Below are 9,934 nucleotides of genomic sequence, written 5' to 3'. Positions count from 1 at the left end.
CTGCAACCTCTCCTCGCGAAGACTGCACGAGCCCTGCTGGGCAAGAAAAAGTAACTTGGCTTTTCTCCGAGAAACCGGGCAAGATTAGGCAGCCGGGTGGAGGGCCGGGGCGAGGAGAGGGGAGGAGGAGGGGAGCCGGTGGAAGCCGGTGGAAGTCTCCGGGGCTGTCTGATCGCACTTTCTCCTTGTCCTCCCGTCTCCTCCTCCTAGGTGCAGAGATTGTGGGCAGACTATGTAATCGCTGCGGAGGGGGAAGAGGAGGGATCGGCGCTCTCCAGCGGCGGCGGCGGCGGCGCAGCGACTCGGCTAGGCGGAGTTTCGCGGCGGCTGCGCCCGGCTTTTCGCCCGCGGGCGAGGAGGTCGCTCTGCCCAGCCCGGCGGCCGCGACTCCGACTCCGGGCGTCCCGGCGGCGTCCAGGCAGCGAGCGCACACTCCGGACCCTCCGTGCCGCGCCGGCAGCGTCCAGTCAGCATGGAGAAGGACAGCCTGAGCCGCGCCGACCAGCAGTATGAGTGCGTGGCCGAGATCGGCGAGGGCGCCTACGGGAAGGTGTTCAAGGCCCGCGACCTGAAGAACGGCGGCCGCTTCGTGGCTCTGAAGCGCGTGCGAGTGCAGACCAGCGAGGAGGGCATGCCGCTCTCCACCATCCGCGAGGTGGCGGTGCTGAGGCACCTGGAGACCTTCGAGCACCCCAACGTGGTCAGGTGAGCGGGGAGCCCTGGCAGTCGGGGGTCCAGGAAGGTGCCGGGAAAGGGGCAGGGGCGGCTGGTGACCCACCTAGAGTCAGAATCGAGCTTTGCCTATGGAACCGGTGACCTTGACAGGGCAGGAAAGGAGACCTGTGGTGTCTGCAGCACACAACTCTGAATGCGTTCGCTCTGTTGCTTGCCCTAAGAGGTCGTGGGTGGGGTGAATTGGGTATCTTTTAGGGACAAAACCAGACAACCCAGAAACGTCCCTCAAGCACTTACTCACTTTTCCAGTCTGGGGGGCTAAGTCTGAGAATGAGAGAGGTATCCAGCTTGTGGTAATTAGAAGGAAACTTTAAGGGTGGAGCCTAATACAAATAAAGTTTAAGAAAATGCAGAAATGTGTAAGAAGGTGTTTGCCAATCACATCCATAGTGGTGGCTTTTTTTTTTTTTTAATTTAAAGAGGCAGAATAAGGACTTCTGATGATCTAAGAAGTTTCAATGCTGACTCCTAGTGTTAAACATTGTTTGAAAAAACTTGTAAGGCTGGGTGCTGGGAACACTGAGCGGGGAAGATCCAGAGTTCAAGGCCAGCCTGAGTTACCAAAGACCCTGTCTAAAAAGAGAAAGGGAGGGAGAGTCGGAGGAAAGGATGGGAGGGGAAAGCATTCTTAAAACCGTTATCTGATTGTATCATTTAGTATCTGTGGTATGGTCTAACTTCGACTGCCTCTCCCAAGGGTCTACGATGTGATACTCCTTAGATTCTAAAGCCTCTGTTTTCCCTGGAAGAGTTGTGCAAGTGGGTGGGGAGGCATTCTTAACCAGCTCTCCTATGAAGTAACTAGCATTAAAAGAAAGTGTGTACATGCGTCTGTGGTGAGGATAATGGTGTTTTCTCAGGGGTGCCGGGATTTCCTCACTGTGCCTTTCATCCTTTTCTTATTTTAAACAGATGCATAGCTCACAGTTAAAAGGGAATGCACAGAGACCCTTCTACAAATTAGGTGATGATTTTACCATTCTCACTCCACTCTTTGTGATTAGGAGAATCATGATCTTGGCATCTTCATCCTGTCTTCTCATTCCTGTAGGGATTCGGTACAACAAATATGTGCCTACTGTGTGCCCAGGGGATGAAATTATGTAAATAAGCACAGCCAAATATTTTTGTAGAAAGTCAAACAATTTAACATTAGTCATCAAAACGGAGAGACCCAAGACTGACCTTTGAAATACCAAGCCCTTTGCAAACTGGGAGTCTACAGAATCCTGGGAGGTTTTTTTTGTAGTGCTTTGTTCCCAGTATAGTCAGACTAAGTCCAGAATGCAGCAGTGAATCATAACACATAAATAAGTAAAAAGACATGGTAAAGATAGGACCCCATTATACCAATGGTTTAGCTAGGTGGCAGGGGTATGGGGTGTGGTAACAAAAGGTAATGAGACTTCTAGAAAGTCAGAATTTACATAAAGCAATATAGTGTGTGTGTGTGTGTTAAAAAGGAGGTCTGTGATAATGGAGGCAAAAGCAGAGTGCATGTTGACTCTCAGTTACTTCACTAGAGGAGTGAAGCTATACCAAAGGATGGATTCCAACATGTTGCATGACATTTTGATTGGGTTCTGACAAATAAAGCTTGCTTGGAGTCAGAGAAGCAGGGAAGCAGCCACTAGCTGACCAGGATTAACCACAGAGGTCTGGAGACAGAGAATGACAGGAAGTAGTAAGGCAGGGTGGAGAGAGGATCTTGGCCTTTTGGACTGAGGAACGGAAGAGGTAGGAAGCGACCGTGGCTGCTCCCTGTTCTCTGATCTTCCAGGTTCTTACCCCAATGTTTGACTCCTGGTTTTTATTGATAAGATTAATAAGATTTACGATTCACCAACATGAATACCAAATTTCATTTTGTCTGTTGCCTGTGGAGGGTCCAGTTAAGGGTGATTATCATATATGCAAATAAGATAATGTTCTTCCAATGAAGAGCCATTGAACAAGCACCCTTGCATAACCTATTCATTAGTGCAATCCATTATAAATTCTTGTAAAAGAAGAAGGCTGTTGAGTTGTGCTGGTGAGTCCGACTACCTAGGTCATTTCTACTTCCTGTCTTATCCTCTTGAGATTGGCATGTCCTTAAACAGTTTTAGTTGACCCCATAAATGGATTCTGAATTGTGAATTTCTGGAGGATCTACTCATAAGTAAAAGTAAAAGATGCTTTCTAAACTTATTTTTACCTTTTATGACACCTATTTACTTAGAGTTGTGAGGATAAAGTGGGAGAGAATGTAGGTGAAATCCCTCTAAACTTAAAAGGCACTCAGGTACCTAAGTATGTCAGAGATGATCAGATTCTTGGCCTAGAACAGATTCCCAAGAAGGCATCATTATCTGACGTTTTTACAGAACAAGTCAGATTCATGTTTAGACACTCGGGGGCTATTGTGACAAAACATTACCTGGGGAGACACATCACATTCATCTACTCATCCCAGATAGGAAGCTCACTACAGACCAGAGTACAAATACCACCAAAGTTCAGCTTGGTTTACCAATGAGCTTTATTGGGGTTACTTACAGGAATGTGGATGAGGGCTTACTTAGAGGAGCAGTCATGTCTCAAACACAGCTGCATCACCGAAGCCCACCCAGCATAGGTGACAGCTCACAAAGCTGGGAATCTGGAGCACACTGCACAGCCTGCAGGTAGCTCAACAGGTTGGAGAGTGTCCTTTCCAGGTGCCTCAGTTGGTCTACACCTCTGCCAGGCAGCTCCGCTGGCTTCTTGCGGACAGCTGGTCTGGTCTCCAGAGTCTTTGCAACTCAGCCTCACGGAGCATCTTATTTGCACCACAACTCCGCTCTTCTGAGAGGGACTCTCAGCTTTTATGGCAGGGAAAGTGTTGTAATTAACGGTGGGAGAGAGAAGTCACACCATGCAACAGAACTCACTTGGGAGGTTTATTGGGGGAGGGAAAGAAAGGGCCCAGAGACAGTCCTCTGGGGAGAAGCAGTGGAGAAAGGGAGGGGTGGGTGGAGCTTGCTTTTTAAGGGGGTGTAGTGCATGTGCATGGGGACTACATAGGGACATAGTGGCTGTAGTTGATGTGGTCTGTCAGGACCCTGAGCAGGCCAGCGTAACTTGTCTGAATGCTAACATTCCTTTTGTTTGTTATAAAAAGGTGAGGAGTTAGGGGTAGCGGGTGAGGCAGGAATGAGGGCGCCACGTTTTTGACACTGCTTCCTGCTGACCTGGGGGATATTGGTCATCTTTGGGGGACCTGAGAAAGCTGGGGTGCTGAGGTGGCATCCTGGATAAGCTGGTGGTTTCACTGCTGTCCAGGCTCTGGAACCGTCAAGTACCACTTGGACCTGGCAAGATGCTGGCAGGCAGAAGATAAAAGTTAAGTTTAGGGGAAAAACTTTTTTTTTCTTAGCTCCTGGTAATGGAGGGAGGAGAGCCCCAAGATGAGCGAAAAGTGAGAGTCTGGAGGGCATCTGACCTGTTCTAGGTAGATCCAAGTCGAGTCCCTGGAGCTTAGAAGAATTTTTTGAGTTTGCTAAAAGATAAGTTTTAGACACATTGGCATTCCCACTATTTATAATCTCTACTGAAATCCACATTGTAGAAAAGGCAATATACTCATGCCTTTGAGTCATTAGAAAGCAACCAAAGGGGATTTAAAATCCTGAGCCTGTGGATGAGATAATATAGTAGTTTAGTATAGTGGTTTGTACTCTGCCAAAGCTAGATTAATAGCTTATCAAAATTCCATCCATTAATGTTAAGGCTATGAACTGTTGGAATCTTAATGCAACAGTAGCATATCGAGAGAGAAGTCTGGAACATGCTTCATTCTTTTCTGCACCTCAGATCACTTTCTCCTTATCACCACTTAGGATTTCCTATCTTCACATAAGCAAACCTTAAAGCACCTGGTCCTTTCTCATCACCTCAGCAGCATCACCGTCTTGTTGCAGAATATTATTTCAAGGTGTGTTACTTTTGTTTATGCCCTGGAGTGTTTGTTTAATGATGCAAAGATGTGTTTGATTAAATAAAATTCACCTGCGGTCAGGAGACTGCGGCAGCAACTAGCTGACAGGAAGTGGTAGGGCAGAGCCAGGTGAGAAGTTTATAAAGAGGGGTGAGGAGACACACCAGGGCTTTGTGGAGGATGTGAGCAAGGAGAGGAGGTGAGCTACTTGCTCTTCAGCCTCTCTGAAGAGCAGAATTCCACCTTAACCTTCGAGTCTTGAGTTCTTTAGAGGGAGAGAGGTTTAGATAAGTTCCCTTCATAGCTTCCAAGAGTTGGAGCCTGAGGGAACAGAATTCCCTTTGGTTAGCGGCCCTTGCGGCCTAACCGCCACTGGTAAGGGCAGAGTTGCAGTTGCTGATTCAGACAGCCGTGGCTTAAAAGGCAGCGACAATTAAATAAAAGGATAACAAACAAGGGTGTTTTTTTAAGGAGTGGTTAGTTCGTTCTGTCTTTCCTGAGGACTGGGGATGGTATGGGGTATGAAAATGCCAATTGTTGAGGATTTCAGATAGCGTTTGGGAAATCTGGGAGGTGAATTCAGGACCATTTTCTGACTGGAGGGAGGCGGGGTTTCCAAACTGGGGAATGGCAGAGACTATCTGAGCCCTTTTGGTAGTGACTGGGAATGCCTCTAGCCAGCCTGAGAATGTGTTCACGAGGACCCTCTTCTGACTGTGGGCATGTGGGTAAAGTCAAGTTGCCAGTCTGTCCCAGGGAGGGAGCCTCTGGCCTGGTGGGTAGGAAAAGGGGGACTATGGTATGTGGAGTTAGGGTCTGACATTTGACAGATTTTACAAGAGGCAATAATAGTTCTTAAGAAATGCAAGTCCTCAGGGGTGGGCTGCAGGTGGGCCTTGACAAAGTGAGCCAGAGCCTGGCTATCAGGTTGAAAGAGCTGGTGTGTAGATAGAGTGTCAGGGGGTAACAGTGGGGTGTGGGTTGTAGTGCAAGGATTCCCTGTAGGGGGTGAGGTGAGTCTGGGCCTAGGAAGGCTGCAGCTCTAGCTGCCTCGTCAGCTCGGTTATTTCCCTTAGAGATGATGGAGTTGTTGGTCTGGTGAGACCAGCAATGAATAATCCCTGTAGCTGTGGGGAGAGGGGAGGCTTTTAGCACAGCCATAATTTGACCTGAGTTGGTTATGGACCTTCCTTTTGTTGTAAGTAGTCTGCATTCTTTCCAGATGGCAGCACGGGACAGGTGGATATGGAAAGCATATTTAGAATCTGAGTAAACATTTAGGGATTGTTCTTGTGCCAATTGGAAGGCATGCGTGAGAGCTATCAGTTCAGCCTGTTGGGTAGTGGCATAGGCAGGGAAGGCCTGTCCCTCACCCACCTCAGTATCTGACACTATGGCATGGTGTAGTGGGTAGCCATTCCAGCTTTGATCTGGAAATTCCAACCCCTATAACCATCATCCAGAACCCTGAGAATTATGAAACCTAAGGGAGAAGGGGTGTCGTTTGTAAGTTACGCCATTAAATAAATCTCCTTTTAACTACGTGGAGTGGCCTTAATAATTTCACCAATAGCATGGCCTGCTTTTTGGGTCTCCTCATGAAAAAAGGAGCTGCCATGTGTACCAGGTGTAGATGTCCTGAGGCGGTGTGTCCTCCTGTGTGTGTGAGGGGTGGGGCAGTAGTTCCTCTACTGTTTCAGTGCAAGAGTGAGATGGGGGGAGTGCCAGTGTTTGGTCGAGGAAGAAGATCTGAGATACTGAAAAGATGGAGAGTAAGTGTGGCATCTTCTACTCATGCCACCTGGAGAGAACCCAGAGAGGAGGCAGAGTTTGTAAGGAAGGAGATGGGGCAGGTCGTAGAGAAGAGAGTGGTGGGTAGCCCAAAGGTTAGTTTTATGATTCACGAATGAGGAGTTAAGCAGCTGCTAAAGTGCGTGTGCAGGGTGCCCATCCCTGGGTGGTGAGGTCTAGTTTCTTTGACAGGTATGCTGTGGGTACAAAGGAAGGTCCCAGTTGGTGACCTAGGACCCCAAGGGCATATCCCTCCTTTTCTGTTACACAGAAGGAGAAGGGACGGGGTAGGTCTGGGAGATGAAGTGCTGGGGCCCGGAGGAGGGCCTGTGGGAGCTTCTGAGAGGGCTTAGTAATGGAGTGAGAAGGGGTTCATGTGAGGAGCCAAGGGCGGCCTCATATAAGGGGCAGGCAAGGAGGGAAAAGGGGGATCCAGGAACGAAAGAAGCCAGCTATTCCTAGGAACGATAAAATCTCCTATTTAGAGGAGGGGACTGCGACAGACTGGTGTTTTCTATCCAAGGTAATGGTTTTGTGGGTTGGGGTAATGGTTAGTCCCAAGTAGGTGACCTGAGGAATGGACAGTTGGACCTTGGAGGGTGAGACTCTATAGCCCGGCTGGACAAGAAATTCAGAAGAGCAGAGGTGTGTGTTTGGCTAATGTGTAGGGGTGGGCTACAAAGGAGACTGTCTTCTACATACTGTGTGTGAGTTTAGATTTGAGGAGAGACAAGGAGAGTAGATTGGAGGCCAGGGCCTGGCAAAAAAGGTGTGGACTGTCCCAGACCCCTAGGATAGGACAGTCCAGGTAAGCTGTGTGGAGAGGTGGGTGTCAGGGTCAGTCCAGGTGAAAGCAAAGATATTTTGTGACTGGGTGCTGGGAGGAGGGATAGAGAAGAAAGCGTCCTTGAGATCCAGAACTGAGAAATGGGAGGGGATAGTGGAAAGGAGTGTGTAAGGGTTAGGCACCATGGGATAGAGGGGACCACTGCAGAATCAATGAGCCGGAAGTCTTGAACCAGGTGGTAGGTCCCATTGGGCTTTTTAACTTCTAGTGTGGGGGTGTTAAAGGGAGAAGATGTGGGTTGACATAGTTTTTTTCTTAAGAGGTCAGAGGTGATAGGTTTAAGTCCCCTGAGGCTCTGGAGTGAGAGTGGGTACAGAGGTTGGGTAATGCATCAGGCAGGGTCCTGTAATCGGACTGTGATGGAAGAGTGAGTTCAGCTATAGAGGGGTTTTGGGTCTCCCAGACTGGGGGTCCACCTGGGAGGCCGGCAAAGGAAAAGTGTTGGAACCAGTAGGGTGAGTGGCGAGGTGGGGGGTGGGGGTGTTGGTGAATCTGGGGTCAGGTGAATGGCGGGGGGAGCAAAAGAAATAGAGGCTCCCACTTTGGCTAAAAGATCCCTTCCCAGTAAGGGGATGGGACAAGTTGGCACCGCCAGGAAGGAAGAAATGAGAGGAATACCCCTGAAAATACAGTTGAGTGGTGGGGTCTGGTGAGGTAGGTAAGGCTGTCCTCCTCGCCTGACAGTAGGGAGATGAGAAGGAGAGGTGGGCCCCCAAAACTCCCTCAGGATCGAGTAAGTGGCCCCAGTGTCCAGGAGGAAGGAGATGGACTGAGCTGAGACCGTGATGACTACCTGGGACTCCATGTCAGAGATGACACTGGTCGGGTCGAGGGAGCCCCGGGTCCCTTCAGCCGTCCATGGCCAGGTTGGCTGGAGGGTGGTCTGCATCTGATGTCCCTATGCCACAAGGGGCACGGGAGCAGTCAGTAGCCCATTGTCCCTCGTGGTGCCACCTTGGGCATGACCTGGGTAGCCTGCGGGAATTAGGGCAGGCCCGGGCCCTGTGACCCTCCTGACCACGTTTGAAGCAAGGACTCTGAGCCATAGGAGGCAAGGGAGCCCAGGCAGTTGCTGAAGCCAGTTGAATGGCCTTGGCCACCATCTGCTATTTCTGTGTGCAGGGCTTTTACATCTCTTCCGTGGTACATCTTAGAGGCCAGCCCTAATATTTCTGCCTGTGGGGTTAGGAGTCCTCTCTCCAGATGCTTAAGCTTGGCCCTAATGTCAGGGAAGCTCTGGGGAAAGAGATAGGTCATAAGGAGTTGTCTGCCCTCTGGGTTTTCAGGGGTCTAGATTAGTATACTGTAAGAGGGCCTTTGTGAGTTGTTATAGGAACTGAGTGGGGTTTTCTTGTTTGTCCTGAACAATTTCTTGGAGTTTTCATAGTTAACTGGTTTAAGGGCAGCCTTACAGAGACCGGATAGGAGGCAGGTTGTAAATATCCCTAGCTAGAATGCGCCCTGGGGTATTAAAGACCCATCCTGGTTGGGGACCGCCTCAGCCCCCCACCAGGTGTGCTGTGTTAGTCTGGTGTGTTTGGTCTGCATGTGCTCCAGCCTGCTCCCAAACTCGCTTGCGTTCCTCAGGAAGTAGGTTGTTAACTAGGATCATATAGATACCATGGAAGGAAAGACTATATGATTGGGTGATACATTGGAATTCTTTAATGAAAAAAGAGACGTATAAGACCCCAGTTTTTTTTCTATTTGAGAGAGTTCACTTAATGAGAAGGAGACATGTACCTTAACCAGTCCATCCACCCTGGCAACCTCTCACATAGGGAGAACTGTGGCAGGGTTGGAATGAGTAGAGAGGGATGGAGGGGGTCCCATGGTGGAGCAAGAACAAGTAACGGAGAGTGAAAGTGGGTGCTGGAGTCAGGTGGTTAGAGCAGCCTGTTACGGAGAGGGGGAGGGGCTAGAGGAGCTGAAGGGGCAGTTGTACACTGAGGTCGGAAGAGTGGGGGCTCATTAGCAGGGTCCAGAGTAGTGGAGGGTTCCTCTAGTTCAGACTGCATAGCCTGGAGGATGTGAGTGGAGGAACAGGAAGAACAGAGGGAAGGCTTGGAGCTAAGGTAAGAAAAGGCTAGGACTTAGGGTACTGCCTTCCATTTACCCAATTGCTGGCAAAAGGTCCAAAGGTCCTGTATAATATTGGGACCTACACTGCCAGTAGGCAGCCATTTTGATTGATTAAGGTGTACTGGGGCCAGGTCTGACTGCAAAGACGGATAAGTGTAGAAGCCCTTAAGTCGGGTGCTGAGTGTAAAGGTCTGAGGTTTTCCAAGAGACATCCCAGGGGAGAGCTAGGCGTAGTTCCCATGAGTGAGGCAGAAAGATAAGATCCAGAGGCCTGGAATTTCCAGTGTCCCAGAAATTCTGGGAGGATGGGATTGAGGAGGCACAACCTGCTCACTGAGTCATCATGCAAAGAGCAGGGGCCAAGGGCTAAGCAGGTGCAAAGCTGTCCCGTGTATTGTCACATAGAAACGGGCCAGGGACTCTGAGACCCAGAGACAAGTGGTTGCCTGATATCAGGGCTTGCCGGTGGGGCCAAGAGGCGAGAAACCATGCTCTAGAGATAGAGCCTCAGGAAATGGCCA

General features: G+C 49.6%; 1 protein-coding gene across 1 annotated transcript in view; it reads left to right on the top strand.

The window, feature by feature from the left end:
* Positions 1–364: 364 nt before the first annotated feature.
* Positions 365–9,934, top strand: part of Cdk6 (cyclin dependent kinase 6) — a 210,833-nt gene continuing 201,263 nt past the window's right edge. The window contains exon 1 of the mRNA XM_052720182.1: positions 365–705. Coding sequence (XP_052576142.1) covers positions 473–705 — 233 coding nt within the window. The 5' untranslated portion in view covers positions 365–472. The remainder of the gene's footprint in view (positions 706–9,934) is intronic.

Source organism: Peromyscus californicus, unplaced genomic scaffold (genome assembly GCF_007827085.1).
Source record: "Peromyscus californicus insignis strain IS unplaced genomic scaffold, ASM782708v3 Scaffold_6__1_contigs__length_162567912, whole genome shotgun sequence".
Classification (NCBI taxonomy): Eukaryota; Metazoa; Chordata; class Mammalia; order Rodentia; family Cricetidae; genus Peromyscus; species Peromyscus californicus.
Note: the sequence above shows the minus strand (reverse complement) of the source record. Positions and strands in the feature narration are given on the sequence as shown.